Raw genomic sequence first — 23,828 nt, forward strand, 5'->3', positions numbered from 1 at the left:
ATTTGAAAAATAAAATAGTTACAGGAGTAAATAATCAAAAGTAAACACTGAAGTTTAACTTGTTTGACAAGTAGCAGTTTTTACCATCTCTATTTTTTTTTAAATTTTACTATAATATGTAAACAAATTAAAAAACTTGTGTCTTTTTGGATTTGCTCAAAATTAAATGCCCTATCTTGTGTATAGTTTGTTTTTTTCATATAAACAATCATAACTTTTGTACAAATAAAACATTTTGAATTACCTTTTTTAATAGATTTTAATGTTAACAAGCATGTGGTGACTACATTTAAAACGCATGTATACTTCATATTAATAAGGAAAATGTTCTTTGAACATTCCTGAATAACATGGTATATAAATATAATATAATTATTTAACTCTATACATAAAATTAAATTTATAATTCTTTAATTTCCTAAATAAAGCATGGAGTTCCTCAGGGTTCTATATTAGGCTTATATTGTTAATTTTCAATAAACAAATGAAACAAATGATTTGCCATGCATTGAACAATCAGAAAAACTGTAATTTTATGCAGATAATACAAACATTAAAATTTCTACCCCTTCAGTGGAAAGAGTGAAGGGGTCATCCAACAATAACTTATCTTGCAAACTGTTTTGAAAATAATAAATTGCTTTTGAACATTGATAAGACAAATTTCTTAGTTTTTAATCACAAACAAAAAAATTACCCATTCTTCTAAATATAAAAATAAAAGACATTCAGATTGCTCATGCTATTTATTCCAAATTTCTAGGACTATCCCTTTATAAAAATGTGGATTGGGGCTCCCATATTGAAAATATTCTAGCTAAAGTAGTGTTTAGCATTTGTGATTACTCTTTGATTACTTAAAACATTTTAGATTACTTTATCTCTTCATTTGACATATCTCATAAATCTGATGTATTTATCTGAACATCTTCCTTGCCCACTCCTTCATATGGAAACAAATCATGTAGTTCATAACTTTCCTGTTATCTTAATATTGTACCATTACCATTAGATCAAACATCTGTTGTTTAAATCAGCATTTACAACAATTAAAACTTATGATTTTGTAATTAATTATAAAACTTGCAGTAAATAGCCATCTTGTACCTAAGGCTAGTTGCACACACACACACCGATTTTGGACAACCGATATTTTACCGGCCGTCCAAATTCCAATAGTGAACTGAATGAGGATAGTTGCACACACACACACCGATTTTTGACGGTCGATAAAAAATCGAAGCGATGGTTTCAAGATAATCATTAGTAAATTCAGGTATACACGCTCTCTTCATAACTAACCAGATGGCTTGGCATACTTCTTTTATTATTTTCCTTGCAGTGGAAATCCCAACTCTAAAGGAATAATGTAGGTCGGTAAAGGTGCACCCGCTCGTTAGATACCTGAAAAATAGTTTAGCAGGAGTATGTTGATTTATGAATATTTTTAAAACAAAAAACATTACATTATACCGGTGCATTTGGACATTAACCTGGACAATGAAGCAACAGCTGAAATTTGGCGATTTTCAACCAAACGAAATGGATTTGTTCGTGAAGATGGCGGAGCGAGAGCTGTGAGGACGATTGGTAAACAATCGGTGCGTGTGCCAGCATGTGTTTAGTCACATGCGCCACTGTTGTCACCGGCAACGGCGGTACGCAGTGGCAGTGGCCGGCTGCTCACCGGCATTTTACCGGCGCCGATCAGCTGTCGGCGAGTGTGCCAGGTTCCGTTCCCTCATTCAGTTCACTATTGGAATTTGGACGGCCGGTAAAAAAATCGGTCGTCCAAAATCGGTGTGTGTGCAACTAGCCTAAGTGGTTAAAATTGTGAAACAGTTATGTTGTATTGTTAAGTTTGGTAGATGAGTATACGTTAATTACTGAGGTTATTAATTCTTGTTTTATGTCTGTTTAGCATAATAACAGTGTAACACAAATAACTACTTGTAATATAATAAACTTTTCTAATTATGTCATGATGTTCAATACGTAGACAGGGGTTTCTGTGAAGAGGATAAACAAGTTCATGAACTCTGAAGAGCTGGACCCTAACTGTGTGCAACATGATCAGTCAGAATGTGAGTTTTTTTAGATATTCCGATAGTGATGGTTAAAGAACTTTTTGAATGTGTTAGAGTAATAATTTTAATAAATTATTTATTATGTATAAGGTGAGTAAAGGAACTTATTTAATGTATGAGGGAAAGATAAATGGTATTGGAAGGATAATCAGTATCTCATAGTGGTCTGCCAGATAGCGTTTAGCATTGCACAACACATACATTTGAAAAGGACTATTATTCTTTTACTTGTTCTATGAAGTATTTTCTTTTAGTTTAGATATTTGATGATTTTTTTCTATTATGGAGGGTGATGACAGCTTGAAGTTGTGAAGAGAAAAATTTTCGATATAAAGCTGATTATTCATACTAAACAAATAACTAAAGGTATAATAAAATATTATATCTAATTATAATATAATTATATTATAACAGCTGATGGTAGGGGGATGTAATTGCCTCAGCAAAGCTTGCTCAGTAGTTACTTCATACGTGTCATCTATGTGTCAGTTTCTTTGCTTACATTACAGTGCACTCACTATTTCATTTGAATAAATGTAGGTACAAAATATATCCGACAAAAATGCGGATTTCAAACTTTTCTGAGTATATATATTGAAATTAACCTAGATTGAATATTGAAAATAAATACAATGGAACTTAGATAGTTCAAACCTCAAGGTGCCAGTCAAAATTCGAATGATCCATAGTAATACAATAATTTATCTAAAATAATTGAAAGTACATAAGTGTCTTGAATTAAAGAGGTTGAAAAATAATTTTAACGTCATGATGTAATTATATAAGAAAAAAAATAATGTTAAAAGATATTAAATACTATTTAAATTTGTATAATTAAAGCACTATATTAGTATAGTTTAACAAACGATAAATATAATCTTATTTAGTAAGAAAATCATAACAAATTCATCATTAATATAAAAAGGTCGTGTTCAACAATTCTGACATTGTAGTCTATTTTGATTTATGGGATAATCTTAAGTGTACTGGGAAGTAGTTGTTCGAAATCTACTTAGACATGACGTAATACACAAACAATAATGTGATGTAACGTTCTAGTTGACCCAGTGGTAGTGGAGAATGGCACGTTCTCATGGGGAGGAATGCAGGAGGAAGCAGTGGTACTACGGAACATCAATGTACGAGTGAAACAGGCATCCCTGGTGGCTGTGGTGGGTACTGTGGGCTCTGGCAAGAGTTCACTCCTCTCTGCGATACTTGGCGAGATGGAAAAACTTACTGGACGAGTCAACACTAAGGTACGTTTTTATATTACCAGGCACTTAAGTGGGAATAAGAAGAGTAACAGTGTAGGTAAGAAAGAAAGCTAGAATGGTTAGTGATGTGTTGAAGCTGAATCCCAAATTTCGAATCCACCGTATCTTCAACAAAATTTAGATTAGAGAATCGACTTCGACAATCGAATTTGTGGAGATCCGTAGCATCATTAATTTATGAGCTGAAAACCTGTAAATAGGTAACTTAATTAACAAACTGGCACGCATTTTCAAATAATATTTAGCTTGCAGTTAATATTTGGTATAATTATTATTTTGTGCATTACCACAAGTCTGCTACATATATTCTTCTGCTAGATGGAAGCTGATCGGCAGTACGCAAATTACCACTTGCTATAACATGTTTTTGTTGTAGTTTGTTCATGAAAAATCATAAAAAAGGTAACTTTATTAACTAATTATCGTGTTTTTCTAAATAATATTTTCTCAGTTCGTCAATAGTATGAGGCTTTCGAGAATAAACAGAGTTCTTGACTACTCCCCATAGGAAAAAATCCATTGGTGTGATATCTGGTAAACATGGGGGCATGTCAATATCTGCCCTTCGACCAATAACTTTTCTTTGGAAACGTTCGTTTAAATAATCGCGAACGGCAGTGGCGTAATGAGGTGGAGCACCATCGTGTTGAAAGTAAAGTTCTTGAAAGTTTTCTGCAAACGTCATGAGTCCTGATACCGCGTAATTCTGAAGCATATCCGAATATTTTTCTCCTGTCACTGTTCCTTCAAAAAAATATGGTCCAAGTACGCCAAATGATGATATTGCCCCCCAAACACTCACACCAGATTGATTCAGCTGTTGCTCTAACAAAAGACTTTGATTGTCAGTATACCAATAAGTACAGTTATGTCTGTTAACTTATCCGCTTAACTTAAAATTGGCCTCGTCAGACCAAATAATTTTATTAAAAAGGTTAGGATCATGTTTGTGTTGGTTAAGCATCAATCCACAAAACTGAAGTCGTCGATCTGGATCATCTTCAAGTAACCCATGTAATAAACGTGGTATGTAAGATTTATAATTCTGTTTGTATAACATTCTTTGCACTGACTTTCGTGATAAATCCAGCTCAGATGCTAACCGTCTGGTCGATTTTTGAGGACTTTTGGTTACAGCTAAACATACCCACAATAAATTGTCATCAGTTGAGACTGTTCTTGGGCGGCCAGACCTTGGTGCATCCATAACAGATCCATGTTGTTCAAATCTATCTCGTATGTCGTACACTGTTTGTCTAGACGGTGGTTTTGATCTAAAGTGTATTCCCCATTCATTAACAACTGCAGTAGCACCACTTTTATCAAATGCTTTTAATGCGAAAATCCTTTCTTCTTTCGTTAACATTATGACTAATGTTTAACAAAAATTCTATTAGAAAAATAATAATTCGGGGACTACAGCTTTAAACACGTGTCACAGATGAACTCACTAGTTCGATTGTTGTGTATTTCATTGCATTGTATTGATAACTTAAAAAGGCATAATTACCAACATTTAGTAATACCAACATCACAGATGAAAACTATTTTACTGTATTTTTGATCATGACTAAGGATGGTTTGAAATTTTTCAACATACAAATTTTAGATGCTGAGAAATGCCCCACTATTTTTTAAGTTAATATGCGAAAAGTGCCAGAGATTTTTTTGCCAAAAGCACAAGGCTTTAGAAGAAATATGTGAAGCTATTATTTATGAAGATATCTGAAATCTTTTTGTTTTGTGTTGAACATTAATAAATTATGCAGTGAAAAATGTTTAAAAGCTAATATAAAACTGGTTTTTCAATAAAACATTTCTTTTTTAAATGAATTTTTATTCGAAAAAACAAAATCAATTGAGTTTGTAATGGAATAACTATTTTTAAAAGTATACTATGCTAGTAATTCTTGAAAGGTTTAAGAATAACAGAAATTGGATTGATGATGATTTTGTCTCAATCATACTTAGGTTAGAAAAAACATGTTAGGATTTGAAATTCATTTATCGGGAATCAATGCTTTAATTAAGATTCAGAATTTGATATGAGATTTTAAAATTTTAGATTTGCTTATCACTAGAATGGCCATTATAAATTTAGAAGTTGATCAAAAACTTGTATCTCTGAAGTTACAGAATGATAATAGAAATAACGTAATCAATAAATTGAGCATTATTCTTATTGTTCTGTTTTGTAAACAAGTATTCTTTCTAAGGTTTTATTAAAACTTCTTCCAAAAACACTGTAGAATATGTGTGAGTAAATTGCAGAGGTAGAATATGTAGAAACCTTTTCAGTATGTAGAAACCTGAAGTAATTTTCCTACTATTATTTCTATCTGATCAATTTCTGCTTAAATATTAGTTCATTTTGAAGCCGAGAAATGGCGTTGTTCACTTATGAGCATCATTATCCGTACTTTGTGTTACAATGTAACGTTTTCTGTACAGGGATCGATTGCATATGTGCCACAACAAGCCTGGATCCAAAACGCCACTCTCAAGGACAACATCTTGTTTGGACAAGGTTACGAGCCCAACAATTACACCAAAATCACTCGGGCTTGTGCCTTACAGCAAGATTTCGACATGCTACCAGCTGGAGATTTGACTGAAATAGGAGAGAAGGTACTTATATTTGAATTACACTCTACATAAATCTACTCTTTATTTACATAATATTTGTTATTATTACATTGGTTAATGTTAAGATTGTTAAGATTAAGTAGTGTAATATTTTGCTCTAATAACAGAATAATAATATGCCATTGCAAGAATAAAATTCTGCATCCACTAAATTTTAAGCAAAGTTATGCAATGGTGATATATATATTAGAATTATTTATCAATATGTTAATACAATTATTGTCTGTTTTGTACATGTATAATCGCAAATCAAAGAGTTATAATACATAGCATAACTGTCTCAAAGTTGTAAGAATTTGAAAAAGACAAAGTATGCTGAATATAAAAATGAGTGGTGACCAGAAGCAGCGAGTCAGCTTAGCTCGAGCTGTTTACAGCAACTCCTCTGACATTTACTTGTTTTGACAGGGTATAATAAACATGTGTGGTGGCCAGAAGCAGCGAGTCAGCTTAGCTCGAGCTTTTTACAGCAACTCCTCTGACATTTACTTGTTTTGACAGGGTATAATAAACCTGAGTGGTGGCCAGAAGTAACGAGTTAACTTAGCTCGAGCTGTTTACAGCAACTCCTCTGACATTTACTTGTTTTGACAGGGTATAATAAACCTGAGTGGTGGCCAGAAGCAGCGAGTCAGCTTAGCTCGAGCTGTTTACAGCAACTCTGACATTTACTTGTTGGACGATCCTCTCAGTGCAGTGGATTCTCATGTCGGAAAACATATCTTTGAGAACGTCATTGGGCATAAAGGTGTACTTAAGAAAAAGGTAAATATATAAATTATAAACCAAAATAATTTTTATCAATTCTCTGTCCTGCAGAAATGATTTTATTAGTCTTGACTTTAATAAAAGTCCCTTGTTCTCAAAATCAAAAATATCCTAAGAGGCTCCTGAATTTTATCACTATATTATTTGGTTGCTTAATCTGACCTAATGTAAATTTTGAAAATAATAATGTGATTTTTGTACGAATCCTTTATATTTGTTAGCCTTGTTGAAAAGCTGTCATTCATTTTGTACATTTAAAAATATTTGCAACAGTTAAAACATATTTAAGTTACATAATATTTATATTCAACCCTTTATTACTGAACACAATTGCAATAGACAAAATTATCGTACTTTTTAAAATTATGATGCAAATTTGGACAAAAAATGAAAAATGCTCATATATTTTTTTAAATAAACATATTTTGGAGTTATTAATAGTGTTCATGAACATATTTTCAACATCTAAAATGCAGCTGGATAATATTCCAAGAGTATTAGAAAACCATTATTGCGTGATTGTATTACCTGACCAATAGATTTGTATATCACATATATAGTGTAAATGATGTTGTTTATAATACAATTTTATTTGTTAATTATCATTGGTGACCTGAAAAATATCAGTGTCTTATTCATATTTAGAATTGCAGTTCATCTTCAGTTTATTCAATTTATCCGTGTATCTCAAACAAATTGGATAAGCAAAGTTTATGAATACACTATATTTTGCAAATATCCGAAGTGGACATAAAGTTCTTTTCAATAACCAAAGTCTGCCGTACTGATGACATTTGTGATATACAGACTCGTATACTAGTGACCCATGCCATCACCTACCTGCCAGAGGTGGACCTGATAGTGGTGCTGAAGGAGGGCCAAGTGACAGAAAGTGGAACCTACAAAGAGTTGTTGGCTCAGAAGGGAGCCTTCGCAGACTTCTTGGTCCAGTACCTTCAGGAGGCTGGCGAGGAGGATCAAGTAGATTGTAAGTCCTCATACAGAGAAGATCCAATTTTGTTAATTCTTCTCATAAGTCTGTTTCATAGTGGTCTTGAATTTGTGGATGTGTAATCAGAATTTTTTAATTATTATAGAGGAAATTTTGCTTTTTATAATAAAAGTTAACTTAAAATAAAAATCATTTGGGTGTGCTTAATTTCGTTAAAGTCAGACCATCCATTTGACCCATTGTGGTTGGTTAAGTTGTGATTTATCCAAAATAATAAATCAACACTTCATAATTTTTAAATGAGATATTTTATGAAGTTATGGTTCTATTTTATTGAGTACCTAACAAGCTATTAATGGTGATGATTTTACAGGAATCTATAGACATTTATAATGCAGTTTTAGTTTTTGTACAAACATAAAGAACTTTTTGTGAAAACTTTAAAAAAGTAAACTTTTGTAAATGTTTAGTAATGTTTTTAGGGGTTAGCATCAATTTAAATTTGTTGAGACCAACCTCTGATACATCAAACGTTCTTAATTGTAGTTAATAAAGTGATACTCTGATGTACAGAAAATTAAATGGTTTTTATTTATTCCATAGCATATTTTTAATCAACATTTCGTGAAAAAAACCATGTATAGGTAACTTAAGCAATAAAAATTAGTGATCTTTTATTTGCAAATATTACTAGTGAATTTGCAAACAGTATTTGACTTAATTTAATATTTTCTATGCCTGTGTTTATGCACGTCTGCTGCATCTATGCACGGACCACAGCTGCTCAGAAGTAAACAAACATATGATCACTGGAATATATTAATATTATATTTTCTGTTGTTGTTTTAGAATAAATGTCTTTAAAACAGTCTTACTTTTTGTACCGTCAGGTGTTCACCAAAGAGTGAAAATGGGTACAAACTGATAAGTATTTTGCATTTCTGGTAGTTTCTTGTTCAGGGCATAGGCGTTAATTTGTTTATCCAATGTGCAATTGTTCAACTAATTACATAATTAAGTGGTTTAATTGTAGATTTTAATGGTGTTAAAGTTGTAACTGTAGTAGTGCTGCACAGTATGACATCAGCACGTTATTTATTAGGTTCAGAACAAGTGTACATACATTGGTGCCCACTCACTGATAAGTTTGTAAAGGATAACTAACATAATTCATCACAAACAGATAAGTAGTGTGTTGGTAATCACAATAATGACCCCATTCATAATCAAACGACTCAGGTTTGGAATATACATAAATGGATACTATGATACCAGATAAACCGTAAATATTTTCACATGAAATTTTTTCTCTACTTTAGTGTGTTTATCACCATGTGTTTGAATTTTTACATATTTGTATGGTTAACTTTATATTTTAGAAATTCACACCTGAAAATATCAGACCCCAGTTCTCGAATGTTGTGATTTGTTGTTGTGACATACAATGATGATAAATGCCAATAAATCTGTATCTTTCAAGTCAACCATCATCAGTAATAAGCTTCAAACAAATAAAAAAGTATTTAGAAATTCTTTATACAAAACTATTTATAAACTTTTTTCCATCCTCATACGTTTGTCTTTTTATTTCACAATTATTAAAATAACCAATTCAATTAAAAATTTCTGTATGCCAGATAAGTATGTGTATACATTAAAGAAGCTAAATAAAAGTTTGTGTTACAAGTAAAAATTAAACTTTTGATTTCAGTACCAGAAGAGATGACAGAACTGTTAGAATCCAATGTTGAATTGAAACAGAAGCTGGCTCGACAACGATCTCGAGACAGTGAGAGTTCAACACACTCTCTGCAGAGGTAAATCATAAGTTTTATAGATTAATAATTGAAAGTTTATGAAATAATCCCGTAAAAACTAAATACTCCAAGATTGAAGTATAATGCAAGAACAATTTTTACTTCATCTAGTATATCCTCTTATAAATAAAACTTAAGATCAAATTTGAAAAAGGTTGAATCAACTGATTATTGGGTATAAAATTAAGAATGTCAAATTTTGAATGAAAACACATATGTATAACTTATTGTAAGAATGTCTTAAATTCTAATACCAAGAATATATGCCTATTAACATAAACAGTTGCTATCATTATTAACTATATGATCATTAGTGGTGCAACTTATATGACAAATATGTCATATTTGTGTCATCTGAACAGTCCTTTTTGGATAATGTATAACACTTTAAAGCGCTTGATACAAATTTCTTTATTTCTCTCTAACGTGCAATTAGCTTAAAAACTACTGTTAGTTTGTTCAAAGTTCTATTTGAAGATTTCTTAAATTATTATAGAAAGTAAAAAAATTAAAGCTGATTTATTAAAAAGGCTTTACTTTTGTATTTTTTACAAATGAATATGTATGAGAAAACAAAACGGAAAATTTACTAATTCACTGAAAATAGAAAATTTATTTTTTACCTTTTAAATCTACAGCTGTAAATAATGATCAGATGTAACATATAACACGCAATGCTTCATAGGAACAGGAATAGTGTGCAGATCTCAAGAATTACACTATCATACTTTGTCTTCTTAACACATGTTAAAAATATGTCTATATTTTTTTGTGTATTATTTAAAACCAGTTTTTACTTTTAGTGTTTTGTTGTTAGTTAAAAAACATTTTAAAACCTGTTAACGAATGTAATTATGTTATTTTTAAAGACAGTATTACTCTGAGCGAAATACAAATTTTTGAAGCGTATGTTGAAAACTAAATAATGATAATGAAAATATGAGTCAAAATATTTAATTAAACAGCAAATACACAGAAAACAGTAAATATATTTCGTAGCAAATAGTCTAGATAAAAAAGTATGCATTTTACTTGCCGCATTTTACTTTGCCCAAGAAGGAAACAGATGTTGAAAATTTAATGTTTTACACACATACAATATCAGGCTGTTGCTTGTACCACATCTGATAGCAGCACCTTCTTGGTAGTTGTTTTTCTATCTTTATTTTGTAAGGATTGATTTTTTTATGAACCCTATATATATTTAGAGAGAGAATATAAACTCCCAACTTGTTATTTTTTATCCCTACTAATCATGTGAAAGCCAAAAGAGCTGATGGGTAATGAAACTCTACAAATAGAGGCTCTTAAAGTCACGTGACCTGTATAACACCTATGCTTTTCTCTGAAACTAGCAAAAGTCAAGACACATTTGATTCATTTTTGTGCTTGCAGTGCTCAGAAAAATGTCTAATTATTAAAACCTGTTAAAAGTCTAATCACCTATTTTACATATGTTTTACAGACAGAGGTCTTCATCGGAGAGTACAAATCCAGATACCAAACTGTTGACTCAGAACCACACTGCCAAAAAACAAGGAGATAAACTTATAGAAGCTGAAAAAGCCGAAACTGGTTCGGTAAGCAACATTTAGTTTATTTCTTACTTGCTTGTATCTTACTATAGATAGAAAAAAAGCATTTTTTTATCTGTAGTATAAACTTGTAGATGGTTTTGGTTCATCAGTGATGTTGATTTTGTGAGTATTCCATAAAACTGTAAACCTTAGACTCTATATTTGGTCAGTTATTAGTCAATTTAGATCTGTGCAAAATAATTCGTAATCCTTTGACAGGATGAGCATGATCAGTAAGGAATTAAGGATGAGCAACAAGACTCAGTGATGACTTTCCTATCAGGACAGGAGTAGCAACATATTGGTATTTCATTTATTTGCTTCATCAAAAGTAATAAAGATGCATCAGTACTTTCTGTGGGTAATTTGAACCAGGTGTGTATTATACTAGTATTGAAAGATGACAAGAATTTTATTGAGGTTGGATAGGGGAGAAAGGGATGGCGACACACGCAATCTCCGAAGAAACAAAAATTCAAGACGACAATGTTTGCACAAAAAATCATGTGCACTGTCTTTTGGGATCGGAAAGGTGTTTTGGTGATTGAATTTCTCCCAAGAGGTGAGACCATTAATATGGCAAGGTATTGCGAAACCTCAAGAAAAATAAAGTGGGCAATTCAAAAAGAAATTGAGAGGATTGCTCAGTAACAGAATTGTGTTGCTCCATGACAATGCTCGGCCCCATACCGCTGGTGACAAACATTAGTTCGACAATTTTGTTGGGAGAAGTTCGATCACCCGCCCTGCAGCCCGGATTTGGCACTATCTGACTACCACTTGTTCCTGCACATGAAATGCGAGTGATGCAGCCAACGCTTTGAAACCAACTATGAAGTGAAGGCTTGGAGTCGTGACTACATTCGTTGGCTGAAACCTTCTACGAAGATGGTATAGACAAATTGATCACCCGCTACAACAAATGTTTGAACATCGGTGGAAAAAGTGTTTTAACAAGTTAATATTAATCTTATTTAGGACGGTTGATGTATGGCATTGTTTTGGCTGACTTGCGTTAACAGATTTTTGTTACGTACATTTATAGTTTTTTTCATGTTTTGTATGCGTACTCCATTATGTCTGGGTGGTACAGGCTCTCAGAGAACGTGGGCTTTTCCTTAGACCTAGACTTAAAATTATTGGTTATGTTTAGTCTAATCATATTGTTATGCCTTAAATTAATATAAATACTGTCTTGTGTAATGTATTTTCCTACACATTTTATTTGTTGATGTCTATAACATTGTAGTAGTATTGATCCTATCTGATCCTAAAATAAGCTATTTTTGTGTAAAACAATGTTTGTGTCATTTTAAGACAAAAAGTACCATTTGAAAGTATTGATTTTGTAATCAAGAAATCTGTTTTAATTAAGATTTTAAACAAACTTTTTACTTTTGAGTATAATTTTATGCATATTAATTTTACTCATGTGCGTAGTGCTGCTGATGATGTACTAGTACATTAAATGTACTGAAAAGATCAAGTTGCAATAACTTTTTTTTATTTTGTTCAATTTAGTGTCTGTTTGATTGACCCGATTACAGTTATCAGGTTTCAGTGAATGTAACAGTGTCATATCTCATTTAACAACAATGCTGCACTGTATCTGTGCAGATGGGAAAGTAATGCTCACATTGTATTTTACTAGGGACAAGGCAGATGTGCGCAAGGTTTTTCATTGATTCCCCTAGCTGTGGTTTAACTTTTGCTGTGGTTTTTTTGTATGTGTCTCTTAAAAGTAAGAAATCAATCCAGCGTTACAATGGGTTGTATTCGTCTCTTAAAAGAATAAATTTAAATATAATTATAATATAAAATAGTTAAGAATAAAATTACCATTAAAAGATAAATTTAGTTTGTATTCAGCAGTTTTTATTTTTTAGATGAAGCTTGCTACTTCAGTTTTACAAGGATTAGATTTTAGCCTCTAAGTATCACATTGTTTTCTGAGATTGTTAATGTCAGAATTTATTAACTGTGCTGCCTGTTGTTTTGACCTCATTGTGTTGGGTTAGTCAGGGCAATGTTTTCTGCATATAAAACATTCCTGTTATAGTATCAGATCCATCAATTTTAATTTTAATAAGATTATATGATTTTACTTCACCGTTAGAGATCTATTTGTATCAAAGTACTTTGATACTACTTTGAAACTTTGATTTACAGGTGAAGAAACATGTGTACATGCATTACCTGAAGTCAGTTGGAGCTGTACTGACATTAGTTACAATAGGCCTCAACATTCTGTTCCAAATGTTCTCAATCGGCTCAAACATTTGGCTGTCACGGTGGTCAAGCGACACGTCCCTCATAGTCAATGGCACGCAGGACGAGGGCAAGCGTGACATGTACCTATCAGTCTATGCTGGTCTAGGTCTGGGACAAGGTAAGCGTACCGTCTGGTTTAGTGTGCAGGAAAAGCATGTCTTTTCTGATAAAATATTTGTATCGATTAATATTTGCCTTTGGATGATCAGTTTCATATGCGTTAATTTGTATGCTATTGGCTAATAAATAAGCTTTGTTTATTTTTTCATGCATGACCTGTGGCTAAATTTATAATTTATCCAAATATTTCTCTAAAAAAGCTGATTTCCTGTTACTTAAAAAATAATTCAAATGAGCAAGAAATATTTAGAATGTGGGTCATTTCTCTCTGTAGAGTGTTACAGATGAATTATTCACTTAATTAATATAAATCTATTGGTAGGTAATGCATTAAACTTAAATATGCTAAGATATCTTTTATACTTGAGTTAATATTAATATGAATAATTAAATCAAACCAAAAAAATAAATTTTTATCTGTACAAAAAAAATTTTTTTTTTTTTAATTAGTATGATAAAACATTCAATGTGATTAATAGTTAGTTCAGTTAAAATATGTTAGGAAGTAGTATTAAATAGTTATGTATTAAATCATTTTTTATAGCACAATATTGTATTTTGAACTGATCAAGCATTAATTATATAGTTAAGTTTGGTCTTATATTGAAATAGTTTTACTTATCAATAAATCTCAAAGGTGAACTGAACACTTTTGATAATAGTTAACTGGTTTAACGTAACTTAACCCTTTGGACTAAATGTAAGCACTAATACACAATCTGAAGTAGATACTGAAGTAATTCTACTATTTGTTGAAAATACAAATTTTTGTAATTAAAAGTAACAAAAAAAAAAAACGTATTTAATGTTACTTTTCTTTAGTTTCTCAATAAAATAATTACTGTTATAACTGTATTTGTACATTTTTATCTTATTTTTATAGGTTTTCTAACAGTTTGGGTCATGTTTGTTCAGGTTTTGTTTTATTTCCATGCACCCAGAAATAAAGTAATAGTTGTATGAGATAATGTATGATAAATATTTTTTACTCTTATCAATTGCATTGTCATTTTTCATTTTAAGTGTTTGGGTTATGTTTTAATACTATTTATTCTCTTATTTTTAGTTTAAATATACATATATGTATACTTTTATATCCATTTTGACCTAAAAACTCAAATTGTCTATGTTTTTGTTGTAGATAGTTTAGTTCTATGTAATTATTCACGTTTCTTTTCTTTTATTTAATGCACTTGTTGGTTGAGGTTTGGTATATGTGTTATTGCTTATTTTGTATGTTTCCTTTTGCAATTTTATTTTTTCTTTGAAAAGCAGTATTAAGCGATATATTAGTTGCAATAGTTATTCTGGCACCATTTTCTTATTTTTGCAACCACCATGCTTTTACATGTTGCTGCTTTATATTTATTTAACACAGTATTATTAAGTATTCATTACCAAAGCTGGTATTAATAAAATATGTTACTGAAGCAGTTTTGTAACTTTTCTTGGCTGAGGGTGATGGATTTGGTGAGGGAGAATTCAATGCTTGCTGCAAATAGTTTGACATAGTTGAAAACACTGAAAGCTTTGAAATTTTTTACTAAAGGTTTTGGAAACGAAGGATTAAATTTCAGTACTAACTGTAACTTGAACAGTTTACAGATCTAGATGAGATGTTTGACAGGTGAAATGGCATAATCCAACTAGTTTGGCTCACCTAAAGGTAATATCTTAAAACATGTATTGAATTAAAACAAAATTTGGATGTACACTTTAAAAATAAGCTTAAACAACACGATCTTGAATAATTGTTATTGTATGTGTGGTTTTTAATTTAACAAGGTTTTTATTCATAAATCAAGTAAACATCTAAACAATAACATTATAATATTAAACATACAGTAAAAAGTAAGTTCATTAACTGGATATAAATATAAAGTAAATTGATAAAGTAAATATTTTTAAAAATGTAATGAAGATGGCATTGATTTCTCTTAAAAATTACATGATTCTGTTATTTGTAAAGTATTTCTATTAATTAACAAAAAAATTCATGTTTTGAACCAGGTAATTATTGTTAATTGAGCACAGTGAAGTTTATGTCAATTTTATGTTTTATTATTATATGTCAATAGGAAAGGTTTAAATTTTAAAGAGTAAGGATTAATTCTTTGTAGTATTGAGAATTTTGATGTTATCATATGGTCATCAGGTTTTCTGCTAAATGGCTTTTAAGTCTAAAATCAGTTATGTATTTAAAATTCTTGGTGTCCAAAAGGTGATCCTGAACATACAAACTTGAAATACTGTTTTATTGGTGAAATTACTAAGTTTTATCAAAAGGTAATGAGCCGATATCCTCAAAAATGTTATTATTCCTAATTGCCCATATATTTATAAACTAACACATAAATTTTAAAAATAACCCCTTTCCATCACAATGCACGGTCCTATGCTGTCAGTCCACTCCTACTTCTCAAAGACAAAACATAGACCATTTGTTCCATTGGTAGTAGCTTACAAATTGCTGAAATGGTCTTCACTATTTGTGCATTTGAGTTCTTTTAGTTCCTTCTTGCTTAAGGAAATAACCAGAAGTAACAAGGAGCCAAATCTGGAAAATTAGGTGAGTGTGACTTTTTTCCTTTCTTTGCCAGAATTGCCACAACACAGTCACCAACATGTCAAGAGTTATGCTCTCCACTGATGAAAAATAGAATTAATCCAAAAGTATCTACTAAAATGCTATGAGTGCTATTCTACACGTGTTAACTATTACAGTTTACACTGGTGCTCAGGCATAATAGCACTGACCGTGTTGATCAAAACGTGCTGTGGAGAAAACTTCTCCAGGAGTGTTAGTTTTTGCTTGTACGTGTATCTGACATGGCTCACCAGCACTGCTGTCATAGCAGTAAAGCATGATCGATCGTTGGACACTACTCTCTCATCGTACGTGGCTCGCTCATGTCATTGACTGCAAGAGGAAGCCATAATAAATTAAATATGGTTTTAATATTTGACCATTTCCCATCATATGTTTTCATAAGGCAATTGCAGTTTTAACAATGAATAATTAATTTTCAAAATTTCAATTTAGTTCTAAGGTACTGAAAACCAGTACTTTCTTCATTCTTACGGACACAAAACTTTGTAATTGTTAGTAAATAATTTGATTTATTTATCTAGATACAGAAATAAACAAGATCACTTTTATCTAACTCCCGTAGTTTTAGTTTGTGGTTAGCGCTTAAATCGGGTATCTATACTTTTGACCCAAAAATAGGCAGGTCCTTTCCAATCAGACAGTTTGTTGGTGCGTAATAGTGTATAATTTTTAATCTTATAGTATCGTTGAACAACAGTATTTTTAATGCTGCAAACTTATTTTCCAAATGCGATATTTTTCGTGGTTAGTTGATCTTCCTCGTTTTTGTCACAATTTCGCAAGAGCTTTTCTAAACAGTGTTGTATTTTTTCAGGTCGTTTCACAAAATGCGGCAAATCTGATCGCAGCTTAAACCCTGGTTATCATTCACAAAACAATCAACCCATAATCATTCTGTCATTCAAGACACCACACACTATCTGACAACTCTAAATTACCCTCAACAATTTCATCTCAGTAATCTTTTAATATGACAAATGCGATCGTAGATTAAACCCAACTGTTGACTGAGATCATTTAGGGCATAACATTAATATGAACAATCTGTTTATTTAAATAACCATTTTATGCTTGTTTTATACCTTTGTCTTGGGCTGCTGTTATTTATGTGTTTTACGGTTCGTTCAAACGTGCTGATGATTATTGTCTTTTGTCTATTATGGATGGATAATGGGACTACATGAATTTGCTAATCCACTAAGTTAGTATTGTTTTATTATTTAAAATCCTGTAGGTTTCCCTGTGCTTTGTTTTGTTGGTATTGCATCACTATAATTAAGACTGCTGTTAGCTAAGGGTAACGAGTAACTGTTGATAAATGTAGTTGCCGAACTCAGTCACAGTCCAGTCAACATTTTATTCCTCAGCAGAGTTCTGGGGTATTGTTATGAGTGTAGCCTATTAACCAGAGAGAGTTACTGGTGACGCCACTATTTTACATACAAAACTAGCTGTTTCTCCCTCTTTCTCTCAAGCATACAACTGTGCTTTATTGTTTACTATCCTAATCGCATAATTACCTTGTTTTGTATATTGTTGTCGCATAAAATGATGGTTTGGACATATGAAAGTAAGAAAAAACTGATTACTATGCGCACTAAGGTCATCAAACAGTGTGTAATATAAGCCTTTACTTAATTCAGAACTAACATTAGATTTTTACTCATTTTCCTGATTCTTCTTCTTCTTCTTTTCTTAGCAGAACAAAATAGCAGAAGGTCTTTGTTCGACACTATTTTTGCGACTGAAACGTCATACTTGGGGTTACCCTGTAAATGATGTGACTAGTCATGAAACATAATTTCGCAGCAATAACTTGTTGCATCATTCACCCTTTCCTAATAGCGGACTAAGGGACAGAGATTAAAATTTTTACTACAAGAGAGGGACGACTTTTGTCTGGTTTTTTCAATCTTGTCCTCTATGTATGTTTAGTTCATTTCTTCCAGGTAAATTTCCATAATCAATCGTACTTACTTTTTCTTTGATAGTTCAGTCCTTACTTTGAGTTTTCTGCTGTGTTGTCTGGATGAAAGAAGGCTGCTCTGGTTTAGAATGAGTTAACAGAAGTTTATAATAAGGAGAACTGTAGCTTTTGTCAAGTGAGTGTTATTCTGTGTGTGTGAATTAGTGAATTTGGTCCTCTATAACGGGATATTTCTTAATTACTGGTTTATGTTAGTATCCTTTGTTTACACAATCTATGGGAAGTAATGTTTTACTTAGTGTAAGATTTATCATGAATGTAAAAATCAGCTGTGTTAAATTTAAAAACCCTACCAACCTCCTTGTTTTAGTTCAAATACAATGTGTGTTTTTTAAGTAAGTACCTTCTTTTATATATATATATATACTCGTATATTCAGATCTGTTTGAAAATAAACGGCAATTATTCATACAATATTTTGTTGTATTAAAAATTGTTTCAGGTACACAATATCTAAATTGAACACATATAAAAATAAAGAAACAGGAGAAACACCTGATAAATTTATCATTACATAATTTAGCCTCAAGATTCTTCTTCAGTTGTAAAAATTCATAGCAGTCATTGACAATAGAATGGGACTGTAGGGAGGGTGATCAAATTCTTGTCAGCTCAATGTGATTGGCAAAACAATCCCTTTTTTCAGTAATTCAAATGTAAAAACTGTCATAGAGAATACTTCTTGAAACTTGGAAAACTCCTCTGATAATAAAAAAATTGTAAAATGTCTGTTTATTTTCACTTTTTCATTTTTTTTTTGTACCGAATAGTTAGTGATTAGAATCACCTGTTCCATTTCTCATTATGAACACTCTTTCAACCATCTTTCAAAGCTCTGAACCATTTGTTCCAATCCACACACTTAATAGTGTTTTGTCCATATATTTTATAATTCTGAAATTGATCCTATGAAATAGCTTATAGGAGATATAAATAGCTTATAGCCATGAAACTTCACCAAATTGCACTTTGTGTTTTACATTCATTATATACACGAAAACATGTACTGTTATATACATATTTACATACACACTTAGTAGCCCCATAAAATATTTAAGTATACTGTCACCTTAAAGGATTCCTTTGAGAAACTGTATTAATCTCATTGTTTAAAATTACCTTGATAAACAATATTTAGGTTTCACTGCTACGTAAACCTGCTATGCAATTTTGTAATACATCTATTACAGCCCTCAGATTATCAAAATAACGATAAACATGAGCTGGTTACAAAACAGGAAAAAAATAGTATTGTAGTTAGATATCCCAATCAGAAGGAGAAAGATTAAATATATCATGGGCATTAGGAAGAGTTCACAGCTTAACGATAAACATGAGCTGGCTACAAAACAGGAAAAAATAGTATTGTAGTTAGATATCCCAATCAGAAGGAGAAAGATTAAATATATCATGGGCATTAGGAAGAGTTCACAGCTTAACGATAAACATGAGCTGGCTACAAAACAGGAAAAAATAGTATTGTAGTTAGATATCCCAACCAGAAGGAGAAAGATTAAATATATCATGGGCATTAGGAAGAGTTCACAGCTTTTTCAGTGCTGTTATCAGCAGACACCGTAACTAATGGCCAGGCTGTCTCGCCACATTGTGATTGTGGTGCAACCATGGTATCAGCAGGTCACTTATGTCATATCATGTTATGGGTTAACAAATAAATATATTTTACCATAGAGTTCCTCAAAGAGAACTATTGTAACATGATACATAGCTCGTATAATATGAATGCAAATGTAATTTCAGTATCGGACAGCATTTTATTTTTATTACATTTATCATGTTTGTTTTCATTACAAGAAAATTTATTTTACTTGCTTTTTGTTTTACTTTTCATGAGATCTCATGTAATGTAAGTTGACAATATATAACAATACTATACACACCCAATAGTAGTTGTCTTAATCTTAATTTTTTATAAAAGTCAATTAGATAGTGTTATGTAATTAGCGATATTTTCATCCTGATATTTAGTAAATTGGCAAAAAACAGCCCTGGTGGTAGAATTTGTAAATGGCCTCAAGCCCACAGTATTCAAAGGATGAATTATTAGCTTTCAACATTCTTTTGACATGTTTTTGGAACTTTGTGTAGTATTGTCCCTTTTGTTTATGTTATCAGTTATGTTGGGTATTTGTCATCAAAGTGATTTTGTGCTTTTAGCTTACTTCAGTTGGGAATTTTAATATATTATGATAAACTCTTAACCCTCCGACTGCCATTCAATGGATATCTGTTGTTTATTTTTGTTTTTTAAATGCCAAGCAACGGATATCCACCAATGTGGACTGCTCGCTTATTGTCGTTTGTTATAGTATGTACAAAATTGAGTATCAACGTGATTCACACACCATTGGAAAGGTAAAGAGTTGCTGAATACAGCACTGGTATTTTTATTGTTCTATGATACCGGAGTAATTTTGAAATGACGTTGCCATTTTCGTATTTGCAGAAAAATTAGTTTCACCTATTTATTTGTTTCTGTAAGTGTTTTATAGTTTTATAGCAAAATATAAATATATTAATTATTATATTATTATGTATATATCAAAAGATTATTATAAAATTTTACAAAACCCAAAAACATTATTACAGTAACTGTTTTTATCAGATAAGTATCTTTTTCTAGAAACATACAAAAAATTTTGATTTCTACTAACCATAAAATAAAACCTTAGGTTTTCTAAAATTATTTATTATTATAGTTTATTGTAAATAAAACTATACCAAATATAGTTACGTTTACAATTTATAAATATTTTTACAAACTTATGTTTTTTTGATCACACACTACTTTCAGTTTTTGCGGTTGTGACCTTTAGGCTATTGGAATTTGAAATTTATATACTGAACTATATTTTCCAGGCACTCTCCCTTTTTAAGTACAAATTACAAAAAATTTTCCCAGTTTACCATAAAAGGTTCAAATTAAAATATTTACCCTAGTTACTTATTATCATTGTATTCCACTGTTCATTGTGAACAAAATGGTACCAAATACAGTTAGGTTAGTAGTAAAAATATTTTTACAGATTTTAGAAAAATAGCTTGCAAAACTGGAAACAAGTGCTTAGCGTTTAAGGAAAATACTATTGGCAGTGGGAGGGTTAAAACAAATTTTTAAACCTGAAAATACGTAGTAAACTAGTAGTTTTCAGAATTAATCTTTTCTAGATGTGCATAAAAAAAATTTATGAGGTTCTCTGTGGCATATCTGTTCTTTTTTTTCTCCAAATATACCTTGTGTATAAATGTTCATTTAAAATACTTTAGTATTTCATATTTTTCACACATTCTGTATTATTCATCTCTTCCTGTATGTTAAATTAATAAACTATCATTAACTTTGATAAGGATGATACATGTATATACAAGTATACAATAGAGAAAAACTAATCCAACAATGAAAGTAATATAGATTCATTCCATTTCCACGTTAAATCTTTTGGATAGTAGATCAATAAACTGACGTCATTAAACACACTTTATATTTATTGGTGATAAGAGAATATTTTCATATTATATTTATATGACTAGTAGCAGATATAGAAATAATGAGTTTATGATTTTCTTCAGTTTCGATTGAGTAATTTTATTGGATTCTCAAAATTTGTAGTTTAAAAATAGGATACAAATTTATTGCAAATCTCTTAGAACACAAGGAGTAGTGTACTGATATTGCTCAAAACACATTATTATTGGATGTAAAATTATCCTATTTTTTTATAAACTATGAAAGTAGTGTTGAATAATAGATTTATAAGATGATTAAAACTTAATTCATTCGTCCTCCACACAACAAAAGGAATGTTGGAACTTTCAAATTTAAAGTGATCAAATCTGTTTAGTCTGTTTTTATGAGGAGGAAGCATTGCAGCTGACTTATGGTTATCCATTACGTACTAGTTGTTCAAGGCAACTTAATATCTCCAACAAATACAAAGTAAACATTTTCCAGCTTACTTTATGATGAGGTTTTATAACTAAAACGTTTATTAACAAAAGAAGGATATTTCAATGACACTGGATTTCCATGTACTCTTATGATAGATTTATATGACCTCATGTAAGAGTACAGCAACTGACCACAACAGGTGGAAGAATGTTCATATATGGCTCAGAACTAAATATAAAAAAATATATACTGATTTGATATTTTATTATATTCTGTTTAAGACATTGTCAAACAAATTTAGGATCAGTTTATGCTTTAAAAATATTTTTAGCCTAATTCTAGATTAACAAAAACTCAAGGTAGAATGTACAGTTAATGTCAATATGTATTGTTTATAAAAAAATATTTTCCTAAGTTTACATATTTTAACACATTACATTTGTGTAGTAAAATTTTAAATTTACTTATCCTTCCATACTTTATAATTCTTAATTTAAAGATTTTCATGCAGTATAAAAACTGGTTTTTCAATAAAGAATACCATAATAGAAATAACGCTTCTTTATTATTTGATGCTTTCTCAAAATTTGACAGAATGGCTACATGTTCAAGTTGTTTGTCATGCATCAGAGCAGATGTTAAGGTGGATGTTGGTTTTCTAGCCATTACACGTTTGGTATCTGCTGTGACTCTATATCTGGGCTGTCTCCTTGCGTCTAGTTGGATGCACAACTACATGCTCAACAATATTCTCCACTCACCAGGCTCCTTCTTTGACACTACGCCTGTCGGTCGCATACTCAACCGCTTCAGTAAAGATGTTGATACTCTCGATAACACTCTGCCTCAAAACATCTTTTCTCTCATTACTTGCCTATTTTCGGTAACGCTTTTATCCATTTCATTTTTGTTGTTCTTATTTTAGTAGATCCTAGTTATAGTATTATCATGTGTGTCATGAGTTAATTTTCTACAGTTTTTGTTGCTGTGCAGTGGTTTTTGAATGGATCCACTGTATGTGTTATATTAATAATTTGGGTTATTTTTCTGTGACTTTTATTGGTGATGGTATAACTTATTAACCTTATTTCTCTTCTATTTCTTGAACTGTTTCTAAACTGTTAATTGATTTGTTTTAATATTTTAGGGAAAAATTTAAAGTTAAACTAATAGTAATTTGATTCCTGGGTTCAACACAAAGACTATATATAAAATACAAATCGTCTTACAGTAGAATGAAATAACACGTTTCATGATAATTTACATAATTTATGTTCAGTTTTGGAACTATAATTTTATCAGGAAGGTGGGATTCTGTGATTACTGTCCAGTTAAAATTATCAAACAACAATATATGGGTGACCGTGTAGACAACATTAAGCTCAGTGTATGTGTGACTGATGAGACAACAATAAGCTCAGTGTATTGGTGACCGCTGCCAACAATAAGCTCAGTGTATGGGTGACCGCGTGACAACAATAAGCTCAGTGTATGGGTGACTGATGAGACAAAAATAAGCTCAGTGTATGGGTGACCACGTGATAACAATAACCTCAGTGTATGGGTGACCACGTGATAACAATAACCTCAGTGTATGGGTGATCGCGTGACAACAATAAACTCAGTGTATGTGTGACCGGAGACAACAATAAGCTCAGTGTATGGGTGACTGCTGAGTGTTACTGCCCTTGCAAACGGCTTGCTTTCTTGACCAGTTAATTTCATTCTTTAAAATCGATATTAAGAATTTTATTTTGAATTAAATAATTATTGCAGTTAACTTGAATAATTTCGGTTACTTTAGT

General features: G+C 31.1%; 1 protein-coding gene across 1 annotated transcript in view; it reads left to right on the plus strand.

Moving 5' to 3' along the window:
• LOC124356856 (multidrug resistance-associated protein 1-like) overlaps nt 1-23,828 on the plus strand; it is a 115,948-nt gene that overhangs the window by 56,581 nt on the left and 35,539 nt on the right. The window contains 9 exon segments of the mRNA XM_046808118.1: nt 2,000-2,084; nt 3,147-3,346; nt 5,816-5,992; nt 6,605-6,775; nt 7,586-7,766; nt 9,442-9,547; nt 11,013-11,127; nt 13,294-13,513; nt 22,686-22,906. Coding sequence (XP_046664074.1) covers nt 2,000-2,084; nt 3,147-3,346; nt 5,816-5,992; nt 6,605-6,775; nt 7,586-7,766; nt 9,442-9,547; nt 11,013-11,127; nt 13,294-13,513; nt 22,686-22,906 — 1,476 coding nt within the window.

Source organism: Homalodisca vitripennis, chromosome 3 (genome assembly GCF_021130785.1).
Source record: "Homalodisca vitripennis isolate AUS2020 chromosome 3, UT_GWSS_2.1, whole genome shotgun sequence".
Classification (NCBI taxonomy): domain Eukaryota; kingdom Metazoa; phylum Arthropoda; class Insecta; order Hemiptera; family Cicadellidae; genus Homalodisca; species Homalodisca vitripennis.